Genomic DNA, 15,386 nt, shown 5'->3' on the forward strand with positions numbered 1-15,386 from the left:
AGACCATGCGAGTGAGCGCAGGCAGGAGGGGGTAGGGGCAGAGAGAGAGGAGGACACAGAATCTGAAGCAGGCTCCAGGCTCTGAGCTGTCGGCACAGAGCCCGACACGGGGCTCGAACTCACAAACCGTGAGATCATGACCTGAGCTGAAGTTGGATGCTTAACCAACTGAGCCACCCGGGTGACCCAAGTGTGTTAAATTCTTTTTTTTTTTTTTAATTTTTTTTTTTTTCCAACGTTTATTTATTTTTGGGACAGAAAGAGACAGAGCATGAACGGGGGGGGGGGGGCAGAGAGAGAGGGAGACACAGAATCGGAAGCAGGCTCTAGGCTCTGAGCCATCAGCCCAGAGCCCGACGCGGGGCTCGAACTCACGGACCGCGAGATCGTGACCTGGCTGAAGTCGGACGCTTAACCGACTGCACCACCCAGGCGCCCCTGTGTTAAATTCTTAAAAATGACAGGGTGTAGAGGCAGTGTTTTATATTAAAAGAGAGATGTGTGTGTGTGTGTGTATGTGTACGTATATATATGTGGATGTATACATATACGTACACACGCACACACACACACACGCATATACATATACATACATACACCCACCCATCCCCAAATCCAATTCATGAACCTGACCGAACCCCAGTTCAAGGGCAGGGCAGTTACAAAAGACATTTTGGGAATAACTGGGAGATAGATTTGGGACCAAATATTAGGTATCGTGGCGCGTTACTTTCCCGGGTGAGATACTCAGGGTTTCTGTGGTATTACTGGGGAAACTTACTTTTAGGGGACACAAGCATGGATGTGTTTAGGGGCGCAGAGCGGGGCCACCTCAAAAGGGCAGGGGGAGCAAAATGGCAGCAAGCGGCGAGGCTGGGTAGAGGGTGTACGCGGGCCCGTCACGCTAGCCTCTCTGCTTTTAGGCGGATTGGGAATTTTTCAGAAAGCAGGAGAAACAAGCAAACACCCCCAAAACGGCACCCTGAGCTGCTGCGGCTGCAGAAATACTAAGCCACTGGGCCTCACGAAAGCCGCTGAACAGGGAAAAGAAGAGACCAGATCAATGTGGGCAGGTGTAAGGTGACGGTCTCGCTCAGAAAACGAGGCTCGGAGATGCAGTTCTGAGGAAAGGCAGTTCGTGTCCTTCCGGCCCTGGGACAGTGACAGCCTCTGAGCCTCGGGGAGCCGAGCGCGGGAGGGCTTCCTGCGGCAGGAGATGGTGAGCAGAGAAGGGCCCTCTGCTGCGTCCCTCCTCAAACCTTCGGCGGTGCCAACAGTGCCCGCTGCTTCCTGCACGGCTCCCCTGCCCTCTGCGGTCACCTGGAGAATCTGCCAAAGGGCAGCCCCCGCCCCCTCCTCTGGAGCCCCGGGCCCAGGATGCCGGCCTCCTTCGCTGCGGGGCCGAGAAGGCCCGCCCTGAACCTGCCGTCTCACTTGCGTGGGTCCGGCCCCCTCCCCGTGTTCTCTGGGCATCGGGAAGTGGCCCAAAAATAGAATCCCACGATCCTACCAATCTGGGTTCTCTGGAGGGCTCTGAAAAAGTCTTGTCCCCTCTCCTCAGTATTACCACTGCTGCCATCATTCCAACGGGAGAAGCGAAGAGCTGGGAACGGGTAACTCCACAACCATCACAAAATTCCCGGTGTTCTCAAATTCACCGGGACCACACAAAGGGCCATGAAGGAGCTGGAGCGTCACCCACCTCGACCGCTCACGTCTCCAAGGGCTGTCCGCCATCTTGCCAGACGGCGCGGTCCCCGTCTGGAAGGACCCGACAGAGAGCTCTTGCTTATACTGAGCCCAGATGGACCCCTCGTGGCTGCTGCCAGCCTCAAGCAAGTGAAGATCCCTCTTCCCTCAGTAGCTGGGCGCGAAGGCACCGGCCTGCCCCGCTGCATCCTCCCCACACAGGAGACCTCCTGGCGGCTGCAGCCCCAGGCTAACTCGGGGAACCAGTGAGCCTGAGGACGTGCGGGCTCCCAGAGGCCGCGGTGTGGACAAACTCAGTCCACCGTGGGAAGTGCAAGCGCGCAGGCCGCCTCGCCCCTGGATCCACCACACCTTCTTCCATTGCGGACACGGCTTCGCTTTCCACACAGGCTTTAATTGAGGACCCAGTGGAAACATCACACCGGGAAGCACAAAATCCACATGACATTGAGTTAGTGCGGCTGGGAGGGTTCCATCTGGGCAAGCCCCTTCTGTCAATGGCATTTACTTAATGAGAATAAAAAGAAAGCACGATGAACTACGAAGGGTGGCCCAGGGTATAAAATAAACATAAATGCTTACCTCCCCCTGGAAGCTCTTCAGCAGCGGCGCTACCTGCTTGCGCAAATCCTGGAGCGAGAGGGGCGCGTCAGGAAACAGCCATCGGAGAAGGAAAGAGAAGGGAAACATTCGTTAAGTCCTCCTATCAAAACAGCTTTGAATTCAGTGATGACTGCCACTAGATAAAGCAATCTTGGTCCCTCCCCTGTCCGTTTCCTTCGTTCGGACAACATAAATCACGCCAACTGGCGCTCTGTCGTTTAAATGAACTTCCTCGAGAATACCATTAGATTTTATTTCTACCCCGTCCAGGTTAGACGCACCTCACCCCGCAACGCGCTAGGGACGCAAGTTTTTGCTCGTATCGGTCTGAGGTAACCTGCTTAGCATAAAACAGGAGTTACGGTGTAGACTGGACTGAAAAGGTGTCTGAAAAGGATCTGGGGTCCCCGTGTCGCATTTTAGCTGTTGCCTTAGAGCGCTGTCACTCACTAGGAGATACATCTGTTTGAAAGCCATGTCTGACACGGTCAGTGGAAATTTCATCCCAAGACACCAGTCCACATTTTAAGACGATGGAACAGCCCAGAGGGAAGTCGGTATGAGTCTCCTCGAGAAGATTGTCTTTGAAATGAAGTAACTGGCTGCGGCACAACGTAGCGATTATCGTCAACACCACTGTATCGTAAACTTCAAAGCTGCGGGGAGACTAGATCTGAACTGTTCTCAAGCAACAAGGAAATGACAATCACGCGATGCGATAAGGGCGGTAGCTCGCGCTGTTACAGCAACGACGGCGCAAAATACGAACGTGCCGAACCAACACACCGGACGCCTCTGACTCCCACGACGTCGTGTCAGTTGTACTGACAAGTCAATGACCTGAGGCACGGACATCTGAGGTGTTCACTGAGCCCGACCTACGCGCCAGATCGGATTTAGTAAGTCTGGACCAAAGCCAGGTATCCGCGTACTTCCGGGTTCTGGGCCTTAAGCACACGCCAACGGACACTGACTAGACCGGTGAGGACTGGACATGTGCCAACCAATCCAGAACACAAGAAGAAGGCAAAGCATTCTGTCAGGAGCCCCGGGGATGGGGTGGGGGGGGGGGAAACACAGAGGAAGGGTCAATTCAGATTAAGGGAGGTGAGGAGTGGTTTCACAGAGGAAGTGGCGTCCGAGCCGGGAAGGCAGGCAGGATCTTTGTAGGTCAGCTGCCAATGTGCCCGTCTGGGTTCTCGCCACCTCTAAACCGCTGAGCTGGGCCGCTGTCGAACCTACGGGCGCTACCAAGCAAAGGAAGGGCCTGGATGTCTGTCCACAGCTCCTAGGTCAGAACCACGTCCGGAAGACGGAAGGCAGAAGGCGGGGGCCCTGATTCCAAATTCTGGCCCCGCCACTCACCATCCACGGGAGCTCTGGATGCCAGTTTGCCTCCCAAAGCTCAGTTTTCTCAGCTCCACATGCTCAAGGGTCACGATGTCCTCCCCGAAGAGGGGATCAAGTGTAATCCACATGGGTAGTATTGCTCCTGACACACGGCAAGTACTTAATAGTATGAACGACTTTTTATTATTATGAGTAACATCGCCATTACCATTCAGGGAAAAGCTTTTCTCGCAAATTTTTAAAAAGTTATTTATTCATTTATTTTTTAAATTTATTTTATTTATTTTTGAGAGACAGACCACGAGGAAGAGAGGGGGACACAGAATCCGAAGCAGGCTCCAGCTCCGAGCTGTCAGCACAGAGCCTGACGCGGGGCTAGAACCCACAAATTGCGAGATCGTGACCCGAGCCGAGGTCGGTCGCTTAACCGACTGAGCCACCCGGGCGCCCCTCTAGCAAATTTAGAGTTATCCTAAATTGATCGGAGTGCACAGAAGATAGCCTTTTCTGGCATAGGGATTTTCAAGCATCACTTGAAGATGGATGAGGAGGGAATTCACGGACCCCGGAAGGGGTGGGGGCTGAGCGCCCGGCCTCTCCCGCTCTGGGGTGCAGGGATGGTCTAAGTAGCCCGGCCCTGGGCCTGCTCGCCCCCCCCCCCCCCCGAGGTGAGCCGTCCTTGTCAGCTGCACGTCTGGCAGCTGCTTGCTCTTTCAGCGACTGACTGACAGCGTTTTGTGGTCCTTTATCCAAGCACCTGAGCCAAAGGGCCCTTCGGTCGTAAGCTCGGACCCACCTCACTCACTCGCCGAGCCGAGCACTATTAGGGAGCACTATCAGCAAGGGCGGCTCCGGGTATTTAGTGCTCCAGTGTCCTCGGTGGTTTTCCTCTGGACCAGGGCCCCTACCCCTCCTGGGTCGTGAGGCCTTCCGAGAATCTGAGGAAAGCGAGCGATGCTTCCCTCAGGGATGCTGTCCGGCAAATCACCCCACCGTGGCCTTCCTAAAGCCTCCCCCAGAACCCAGGTTAGGACCCTGAGGAACCCTTGCCCCCACCTGAATCGTCACTTAAAGCAACTGAATTTAAGAATTCAGTTCCTCGGTGGCAGGAGCTACCTTTCAAGTGCTCGGCAGCCACGGGAGGCTGGCGGCCATCGTGCCAGACGCCAGACGTGGAGCCCCTCCCTCACTGCAGAGTCGGCCATGAGTCGGGGCTGTACCATCAGCTCTGGGCCAGACACAGCTAACCCACGTTATTCTGGATTGTAACCCCGCCAAGGTATCTGATCAAGAAGTATCCGGTTTCCCTTTTAATTATACGTCTTCCTCTAAGTTGCATTCCTACGGGTGACGCCAGTATTTCCGTGGAGAAGTCCGTGCTTGGGGCGGAGCACTCCCGAAGGCCACCGTCCACGGCGTGCCCCTGCCACAGGCTGGGGGACCTTTCTGCCACCTGCTGAATTCCTCAGCATCCAAAGACCCTGATCCTTTGCAAATGCAGCCCGCTCGTGTGGAGGTGGAAATGCATCCATCTTCCGTGTTTTTGCGCCAAGTTCGACGACCAAAACCAATCAGACTCTTCACCAGGCTCTTCCTAAATAAATAAGGCCATCTGTGCTAGGCCCACTATCGGCCCCCAGGGATGCCCATGTCCTGATCCCCGGGACCTGTGGTTCTATTAGGCTACATGGTAAAAGGGACTCTGCAGATGGCAGTCGGGGGCCCTGAGTCTGAGAGACGCGCCTGGATCCCAAGCGAGCCGGAGGCAGGAGGGAGGAAGGAGGGTGAGAGCCCGAGAGGGTGTGACTGTGAAAGTGGGGGTCAGAATGACAGGGGTGGACGCCAAGAGGCGCAGGCGGCCCGGGAAGCTGTAGGCGCCTAGAGAATGATTCTCCCTGGAGCTTTTTTTTTTTTTTTTTTTTTTTAATGTTTATTTATTTTTGGGACAGAGAGAGACAGAGCATGAGCAGGGGAGGGGCAGAGAGAGAGGGAGACACAGAATCGGAAGCAGGCTCCAGGCTCCGAGCTGTCAGCACAGAGCCCGACGCGGGCCTCGAACTCACGGACCGCGAGATCATGACCTGAGCCGAAGTCGGCCACTTAACCGACTGAGCCACCCGGGGCCCCTCCCTGTAGCTTCTGAGAGAATACAGCTCTGCCAACACCTGGCTTCAGCCCCGTGGCACCAGTGTTGGCCTTCTGATCCCCGGCACTGTTGGATGAGGAGTTTCTGATGTTTTGAGCCAGCAGGTCCGCGGTGCAGCCACAGGAGACCCTACTACGACACCGTCTCACTTAGCCCGTGTCCCTCTCGGGAGGACGCAGCACAGAGGACGAAAAGGGCGAGGAACGAGGGGAGATCACCTCTGGGTCCCGGGCAGGGTCAGGGGTAAAAGCCTATGTTGCGACCGCGAGGAACGAGCCACGCTTCTTTGGCAGAAACCCGCGACCGCGGGTAATGACGCGGAGATCTGACGTGATGGCTCACTGCGGGCCGGGCACGGGTGACCTGGAGGGCAGGGGTGGAGGCGGGGAGAGCCCGGGGACTCTGGGCTGGCCCCCTTCCCTCCCCCGGCCTCCCCGAGGCCGGGCCAGGCAGGCAGGACGGGTGCCCGGCACCGCTCTGGTCACAGACTGCAGACGCAGGAGGATGGCAAGAGCGCGTCTGTTGCTGGTTTTCTAAAAAAGCCGACTTTGGGGAAGGTGACGGGCTAATGAGGTGCGGCTGTAGTCTCCGGTGTTCTCGCCGGGCAGCCCGGCACTAGGGTGCGCATCCCAGCGGGTAAAGAGCTGGCGAACTTTCCCGAGGCGGCACCGGCACGGTTCGCGGCACGCAAGCTCCGCTTTCACACGCGCGCGGCGAGTCCCCCTCTCCGAGGCCACAGAGCCACGCGAATCTACTATGTACAAGCAAGATGTAAACAGCTCGAGGACGGGAACTCAGCGTGATGCCCATCTCACGACCACTGCAGGGACGGCCCTTGGCTTTCCAGGGAGCTATGGCTGAGCCCCCGCCCCACCGGCAGGTAGTGGGGGGCTCTGGGGGCAGGCGGCGGGCCTGCCTTGCCGGTCCGACGGCCGGAGGCACCTGCTGGGCCTCGGACTCTGGAGAGGGGACTCCCAAGGCTTTCAACGGGTCTAGATCTGGGTCTGCAGAACCGAGGCAGCCAGGCCCCGGTGTCCGTCACAGGATGTGTTTCCTGTCGCTTCCCACTGGGAGTCTGTAAGGGCAGGAGCGATCCTGTTCCTTCCGGACCGAGGGCTGCTTGAGGGCAGGGAATGGGTTGTAGTCCTTCCCACAGTCCCACATCCCACACCTCCAGCACCCGAGCGGGGCTGGATGATATTTTGCCAGGGAAGTCTAGGCGTGGGACGCTTCAAAACTCCAGAGGTTGGGGGCGCCTGGGTGGCTTAGTCAGTTAAGAGTCCGACTCTTGATTTTGGCTCGGGTCACGACCTCACAGTTCACGAGATTGCGCCCACGGTCAGTGCAGAGCCTGCTTGGGATTCCCTCTCTCTCTCTCTCTCTCTCTCAATCTCCACTCTCCCCCCTACCCCCCGGCCCTGCTCATGCTCGCTCTCTCCAATAAATAAATAAATAACAAAACAAAACAAAGGGTGGACTGAGGAAGCCGGTCACATTCAGGGGTCAGTCCCACTCCCTGGGGGTACAGGGGGAGGGCGGCGGGTGCGGCCCGGCCTGATGCACACGGCGCCCTCTGCAGCCCACGGCCTGGTTGCGGCCCAGAGAGCGGACGTGACGTCGGGCTGCACTTCCAGGAGCACTGATCTCAGTCTCCTGTGTGTACAGCAGGGGCCCGGCACACAGGCAGGACTCGAAAGACACGGGGTGGGTGCAAGCGAGAGAGAGACAGAGAGAGAGACAGAGAGAGAGAGAGAGAGAGAGAGAGCGAGCGGCTGAATGCCCCGTCCGAGCGCATCAAGACCCGGGCGCGTTGAGAGGGGGCCTGCTGCGGGGCCCGGTCTGCAGTCCAGGCCAGCGCCACCACTGCCAAAATCCGGGCGCCAACCTCCTAGGTGACTTAGAACTCTCCAAAGCCATATTGAAAAAGCAAAAAGAACCAGATGAAATGAATATCTCCCCAATATTTTCATTTCCTGCCCCATCAATATAGAAGTTATTAGCAGAGAACAGATACTTCTGGTACTAAGCTTTTGACACCTAGGGGGCATTTTACGCCTCGGCACATCTCTCTTTGGACCGGCCGCATGTCAAGTGCCACCCCAGCCCCCCCCCCAGCCCCCATCTCATGGAGCAGCCCAGGGCCGATTCACAAATCGGGGGTCTCCTGGGAGAGAGGCTTGGGGCTAGCCAGCTCTCCCTCTCTCAGCCGGTCGGAGGCAGAAGTCAAAGAACAGGAATGGAGAGAAGCAGGAGGAGAGTGGGGAGAGCAGAGGTCAGGAGGAGGCGGTTCCAAGAGGGAGAAGGTGCTCGCTTCTATCAAACGGCATCACAGACGTGAGGCTCGCAGAAAGCTCTGGATTTGGCCGCCGGGAGGTCCCGGGAATGCTGAGCGCCCCCTGAATGGAGTTGGGGGTAGAAGCCAACCTGTGAGGGGCTGAGGGGCTGGGGCTCTGAGCTCTCAGGAGAGAGGTGGGAAGGGGTGGGGGGAGCAGGTCTCGGGCAGAGTTGACAACAGTTCTCACTGAGCATGCCCTACGCACCGAGCGCTGCGGCAGGGACCTCAGACGTGCTAGCGTCACCGCTGTTCGCAACAGTCCTGCCGGCAGAAGGGACGGACCCCTCCATTTCACAGATAAGGACACCTGAGGCTCAGCAGGGGAGGAGCACTTGTCCAAGGTGCCACAGCCAGAAAGGAGGACGTGACCCCAGCTCTCCAAGGCCCGTGCCACGGCGAGATTTTGTACAGGAGTCAATCGCCTTGACCAGGTGTGGGCACAGGGATGACATCTGGGGGCCACCTGGACGGGGATGTGGAGTCGGGGACTCATCTGTCACTCAAGAGTCTTATAATGGGCCCAAACTCTGAGGGGAAATGGTAAAACTGGACGGGGTCAGAGAACGTAAAAAGTGGCGGGGCCGAGGCATCTGGCACCACTGTGGAGGACGGAAGAGGCAGGGAGAGGGGGTGAGGGCACAGAGGCCTTGGTGCAGGGTCCAGATGGTACAAGACCCGGGCACCCTGGAGTCGAACCCACAGAACGGCGCCTCTTACCAGGCTTGCCTCAGTCTACCCCACACCCCGCCAACCCGGGTCTGGGCCTGCCTCACGAAAACACCAGCTGTGGAAAAGTAGAGAAGGTGACCGAAGTATTCCTGAGTTCTGGCGCTGCATTCTGGGAAGGCAAAGAGAGCCGAGCCTCCCATCGTGACCGTAAAGGAAGTAAACTCATCTCCACTGTCCCTGCTGTAAGCAACCCGCTGTATTCTCGCAATTATTCCTCTGGGAACAGTCCCGTCGCGTGACAGACTTGCTTAAAGAACCTCTTAAGATGTTAAAGCTGGATGTGTGTGTCGGCACTTACGCGTGTACATATGTTTCAACAGCTCTAGAGAGGGGCGCCCGGGTGGCTCAGTCGGTTAAGTGTCCAGCTCCTGAATTTGGCTCAGGTCACAATCTCACGGTCCGTGAGTTCGAGCCCCGCGTCGGGCTCTGTGCTGACAGCTCAGAGCCCGGAGCCTGTTTCGGATTCTGTGTCTCCCTCTCTCTGACCCTCCCCTGTTCATGCTCTGTCTCTCTCTGTCTCAAAAATAAATAAACGTTGGGGTGCCTGGGTGGCTCAGTCGGTTAGGCGTCCGACTTCAGCTCAGGTCACGATCTCGCAGTCCGTGAGTTCGAGCCCCGCGTCAGGCTCTGGGCTGATGGCTCAGAGCCTGGAGCCTGCTTCCGATTCTGTGTCTCCCTCTCTCTCTGCCCCTCCCCCGTTCATGCTCTGTCTCTCTCTGTCTCAAAAATAAATTAAAAAAAAAGTTAAAAAAAATTTTTTTAAATAAATAAATAAATAAACGTTAAAAAAATTAAAAAAAAAAGAAAACCTTAATAATTTAGGGGTACCCACTTCACCCAGTGACAGGCTTTGCAGTGCGGTTTTCAATTCGCTTTGATTCTATACCATTTATTGAGCAAAAAGCAGCAGACATCTTAATGCACAGAGTGACGTCCTCGAGATTGTTACTATCGATGTCTGTTGGCAAAGCCAGAAAGGCGCATTCAACCTCCTCTCCCCCGCGTTCATTCCAAATAATAAGCAATGTTTATCGAGAGACGCTTCTAGGGGGAAAGGATTTTCGTTGTTCTCCACACCACGGATTCGCAGCTCATGTTTTAGATCGGAAAGCTGAATGGTGCAATGCGATTGAGGAAACTTTCTGGGTCATGACGATCCTTGGAGAAAATCGTTCTGATTTAAAAGCCCCAAACAAAACAAAACAAGACCACCACGTGGCACTCAGCGGCCCCACTTGTGAGCTACAAGTGGAAGACGTCCCAAAACGCAGCGTGTGGCGCTGGCTTTCTGCCCATTCAGGGCACTTGGATAGTTTCTGGAAGGCTCTGTTCCCACTTTGGGGCCTGGTATTTGCTCTACCATTCCCAGGGCCGGGCTTATCACAGAATCTCATACTACAGATTCGGCACTGGTGGCCACCAAGGTCTACCTCTGTGTCCAGGAAAAGAATGGTGCCCAGGACACGGCTGTTTAAGGCTTTGAAGGACAAGCAGGTGAAGGGGGACAGCCTGGCTGTCGCGGCTGAACGAAAAGAGGCTGTGAATCACAAACACATCTTCCATCATAAAACGGTGTCTATTTTCAAAATATCGTATGGTCCTGATTTCTCAGGATGTTTTACTCAATTGCACAATGTCCCTTTCACCTTGGCTCCGCGGTGTTAACTCATGTGTCCTTCTGTGAAATGACACCGTAACACTCACAGCTGTCTAGCTGCGTCCCTCAGAGGTACCTCATCCTCTATGGTGGTGGCCCAGGAGTGGGTCCTGTCTTCTCTGAGGGGACAGCACGGCCTTCCCAGGAGTACTGGGCAGGGGGGCGGGGGGGGGGGGACAGTGGAGGCGCTGGGCCAGGTCGCCTCTGAAAGGCTCGACCAGGGCTGTCACAGGATCTGTCAGGGACCCAGCCGGCGGCAGCAGTGGCTACCCTTGGGCGACTGTTTCAGAACCACCTTGGCCCAGGGCCACTCTCCATGCTCCCCTCTCCACTCAGTTCACATTTTTAGAAGATTTTTAATGTTTATTTTTATTTTTGAGAGAGACAGAGAAAGAAACAAGTGTGAGCGGGGAAGGAGCAGAAAGAGGGAGACCCAGAATCCAAAGCGGGCTCCAGGCTCCGAGCTGTCAGCAGAGAGCCCGACGCGGGGCTCGAACCCACGGACCGCGAGATCATGACCTGAGCCGAAGTCAGATGCTTAATCGACTAAGCCACCCAGGATCCCCCGTTTCGGTTCACATTTTGCTGGCTGTGTTTGGATGGTGAAAGGTGGGAGGGGAATAACCCCTGCTAGAGGCCAGGCTAAAGTAGGAGACTGGCTTGCACTGAAAACCCTCTTAATGCTTATGCATGCATCAGCTGAATGCATGTTACACACCCACCTGGGGCTGAAAAAGTGATCTCCAAATGAGTTTACTCACCCCCCCGTTTCCCCCTTCCTACTCAGGCCTCCAAGGGAGAAAATACTCATTTGAAAACGTTTTAGGTATATGTTCAGTATATGGCGGAGTAAAATGTAGTATCGTCGTAAAATGTAGTATCGTCACACGTAAGATGTACCACGATTTTATGCCACATCAAGGAAAAGGTGTTGCTTATAAAACTGAAGCCACTGGGGCGCCAGGTGGCTCAGTCGGTTAAGTATCCGACTTCAGCTCAGGTTGCGATCTTGGCAGTCTGTGACTTAGGGCCCCGCGCTGGGCTCTGTGCTGACAGCTCAGAGCCTGGAGCCTGCTTCGGATTCTGGGTCTCCCTCTCTCTCTGCCCCTCCCCTCACTCACGCTGAGAATGAGAAAGGACAAGTGTGCCGGTCGTTGGCACAGAGGGACGATGGTGCACCGGGGTTCACGGTACTCCTCACCCTATCTTGTGTATGTTTGAAACAGAAAGTGTTTTTAGATTTCACTCTGAGAGACACCAAGCCTTCAGCTGACTGATCCCAGGGAACAGGCAGGGGGAGATTCATGAGGTTGGGGGGGAGGGTCCGTTCGCTCTTAGATCACAAGGTGCCAGCTAGTCACCCGTCACCTCCATCAGGTTAACCTGGAAATCTAAGGGTCAACTGGTCCAATCTCCCACCTGTCTGTGGTGTCCCGGCCACGCGGCTTGCCCTCCCAAGGCCACTCCCGTCCCCTCCTGGGTCAGTCATGGTGTCAGGATGCGCCTCGTCGTGGATCACAGATTTCAAACACCGAGCTGGCGTGTCTTCCCTCTGGACCAAATGCCCCCCCAACCATTGTCGTGGGACCCCCTCGGCAAAGCCCTCCCGCCTCCGGAGGGTACAAACGCTCAGATTCTAGCTGCTAGAGGTACAGCTGACACAGAAGCTGGATGGGGTAACTGGATGGGCTCATTTCCTTTGGACACCAAGAAACCCCTATCCCGAGGATTTTCTTAAAGAAAAATATGAATACATTTATTTTCCGAAATGGGGCCCACCATTTAAAAGTACATTAACACACACTAAGTACAGCATTAGGTGACAGAAAAATACTGCAGGTTAACGGAACCATAGCTTTGCTGAGAAGTAATCAGAAATTGGGGATTTATTTTTTTCCAACCAAGATCCTCATCGGACTGAATGGAGAAAACAGGGTCTCTTTTCTCCATCTTAAAGCCAAAATGCTGAAGACAGACTGTTCAAAAACACTGGGCTACTGATTCTTTCTTCTGAGGTCTTTGGGGTTCTCAAATATCCTGATGGTGTCTGAACCATCCTTATCAGCAAAGAAAAACTCACGTGGTGCACCATACCAAAGGCTGGCCTTATGGACGGTCACAGAACAGTCTGCTTTCGTATTGATAAGCCATCCCTTCTACAGATACGTCTATGCATCTTTGTCCGGTGTATTTTCATAAGGTCCCGGTGGCACCAATGAAAGAATCGTAATTATCCGTAAAAGAAAAAAATGTTCTTGGCCTTTATTTCCCTGGACGCCACTTAGATTTAAGGAATTTCTCCCTTACCGCGTCCGGCGGATCACGGCCCAGGTGTGGAGGTTCTGAACCCAGACAACATACATCGTACGATGCACACGCTGTCCAGCTCAACTTAAAATACAGTTCGGTGAAGAGGGAAGTTTCTCTCTGTGCCGCGATACTGAAACCGCTTCCGACTCATCATCGGAAGGTGAATCACGCGGCTATCAATGGAGCACCCTACTTTTGGTGACTTTTAGAGATGAACACGTACTCCCCGCAGTCCTTGTGATAGAAAAAGGTAATGTTAAATGGCATTTAAACTGAAGTGTTAAATAAAAAATATGTTTCTATACAACAGCAGACAGTATGTCCTGGCAATTTCTCAAAGATTGTAGTTCACAGATTTGAGAAAATTCCATTAGCTTTAATTATTTATCAGCAGTCAATTTAGATTACTGTTCTTGACCTATTTTTACAGTGTATGGGCCACCCGGCAATGAAATAAATGAATAGTCCTTTTCTACAGTGGCTGATTTTCTGAAATAATAGAAATCTAGTTTAAGGAAGGGAATGGAACCCCAAACATGTAATTACCACAATATATAACCTGCCACGCTGCCTTTGTAGCTGGATAAAGTGCACATCTTTGTGAGTTTTTTGGTTATTAAATGAGATTATCTTGAAAGGGATAAACTCACTCATGCTATAATTTCTTCCCATTTAAATTTCTTTGCTCCATTTAAAACATGTTCTGTATCTTGGCAAAAAGTCTCTAACACTGATGGATATGCCTTAAGCACTGTGCCTAATGAAACCGCGTAATGGGAAGGCCCGGCTTTGCGGAGCCGGAGGGGAGCGTCTGCGGGGCTCGAGGGGAGGGTTCCCGGTGGGGAGTGCCGAGGGCCAGCCGCGGGCACGGGAAGGCAGAGGGGGGCACCGCTGGGTCCCTGGGCAAGGGCAAGTGGCGTCCTTCCTTCGAAGACTCGTTTGATGATGAGAAGTGGCAGGTTTATCAGACTGGTACGCTTGAACTTGGACCTAAGGTGATCAGGGCTGGGGACGGTGCCCAGATTCGAGACGCAGAGGCCCTGCTTTGAAGGAAAAACACATAGTGCCTCGTGGCGGCCCAGGAGTTACGGGACGGCCCAAAGGTCGCCAAGCCAGTGGTTCTCAGAGTGAGGTCTGGGGACTCCCGGCTCCCCGAGATCCTTCCAAGGGTCCACGAGCTCCCAACTATTTTTGTGATTCGCCTTTTCCACTCTCGTTGTCTCCCGAATGTCCGTGGAGTTTTCCGGATGCTCTGTGATGCGTGATGAGGTCATCACTCTGATGTGATGGCACGTGGGCTTGTGTCTTCTTGTGCTTTAAAAAGTCTCAGTTTCGATCTCTAACACACCACTGCTGATGGATATGCACCCCGACACAAAAGCTCTCTGGAGTCAATTTTAAGAGACCAAGATGTTTGAGATACGGCAGCTCTAAGGTTTCTAGGCTTGGGGCAGAGACGTGCATCCGGCGGCCGGCAGGTCAAGGCTGTCTGAGGATCTGCTGGCGTCCCGGGAACGAGCTGGGCCAACCAGCCGCCTCTGGGCCCGGAAGCCCTCCCCCAGCGTCCCGTGGCGCCCGCCGGCCTGAGGGCTTGGAAACACTGGCTGTCACAGGCTGGGCTGGCGTCTGCCCTGCCCGGGGGCACAGGGACTTCCTGCCAGGGCTTTGGGTGGCCGGGGGAAGAGGCAACCTCAGGTTCCTCCAACCAGTATTCTAAATACCTCTGATTTGCCTTTAGGTCACTTCTGAATAAATGCTCATGCCCAAACCCTTGGTTTTATTTCACAACTTTGAAAACACTGCTGTGATTTGTTTACGTATCTACACATCACTGGGTTCTGAGTCTGTCAAAGAGAGGAACCACGTGTTGGACGTCTAACCCACTATAAAACCGTTCAAGCCTTTACTACGGGACAGGAGTGAGCTCGTCGCTGCCTTCGTGGGGTTTATATTCTGTGTGAAAGATGAATCGAGTCCGGATTCCCAGCAGACAGCAGAGGGGCCACGCACACCCCAAGTCTGCTCCCGGGGCCACTGATGGTGTGCAGCCTGCGGACTGAGTAAGAAAACGAGTAGATGCTCAGACGCATCATCAGCACCCTGACCTTTTATGGGGTCATGTACCAGACAGGGGACCTGCCCCAGAGGTGTCTTTTTACCCTGGGGCTCCTCAAAAGAACCAGGAAGCGTGACCGTACTTCACCACACGTGCCCACCGTGTTAATTCACACCAGGCCTTAGGCCCTGTGGACATTGAGACAAAGGGGCTACTTGGGATTAGAATGTAGGTTAATCTGTCAGTTTGGTGTTCCTATTTCTGGGAGTTTATCCATAAGGATGGCCACAGACGTAGGCAGAGATTTATGGGCAGGAATGTTTAGCATGTCCTGTTTAGAAAAGAGAAAAATCAGAAATAATACAGAGGCCAACGGTACGGGGTTACTTGTTAAATCCGAGTAAAGCAATAAAATGGCACGTTAGGTAGCCAGTAAAAGTATCTTTCAAAGGACAGTCAATACCATTAAATAATGCACCGTTGCCATTTT

General features: G+C 54.3%; 1 protein-coding gene across 14 annotated transcripts in view; it reads right to left on the bottom strand.

The window, feature by feature from the left end:
• The window catches only part of CUX1 (cut like homeobox 1), a 377,703-nt gene that overhangs the window by 197,472 nt on the left and 164,845 nt on the right, over positions 1 to 15,386 (bottom strand). For all 14 annotated transcript variants that reach the window (XM_032591662.1, XM_030300237.1, XM_030300236.1 and 11 more), the window contains one exon: positions 2,293 to 2,340. In XM_032591662.1, coding sequence (XP_032447553.1) covers positions 2,293 to 2,340 — 48 coding nt within the window. The remainder of the gene's footprint in view (positions 1 to 2,292; positions 2,341 to 15,386) is intronic.

Source organism: Lynx canadensis, chromosome E3, assembly GCF_007474595.2.
Source record: "Lynx canadensis isolate LIC74 chromosome E3, mLynCan4.pri.v2, whole genome shotgun sequence".
NCBI lineage: Eukaryota > Metazoa > Chordata > Mammalia > Carnivora > Felidae > Lynx > Lynx canadensis.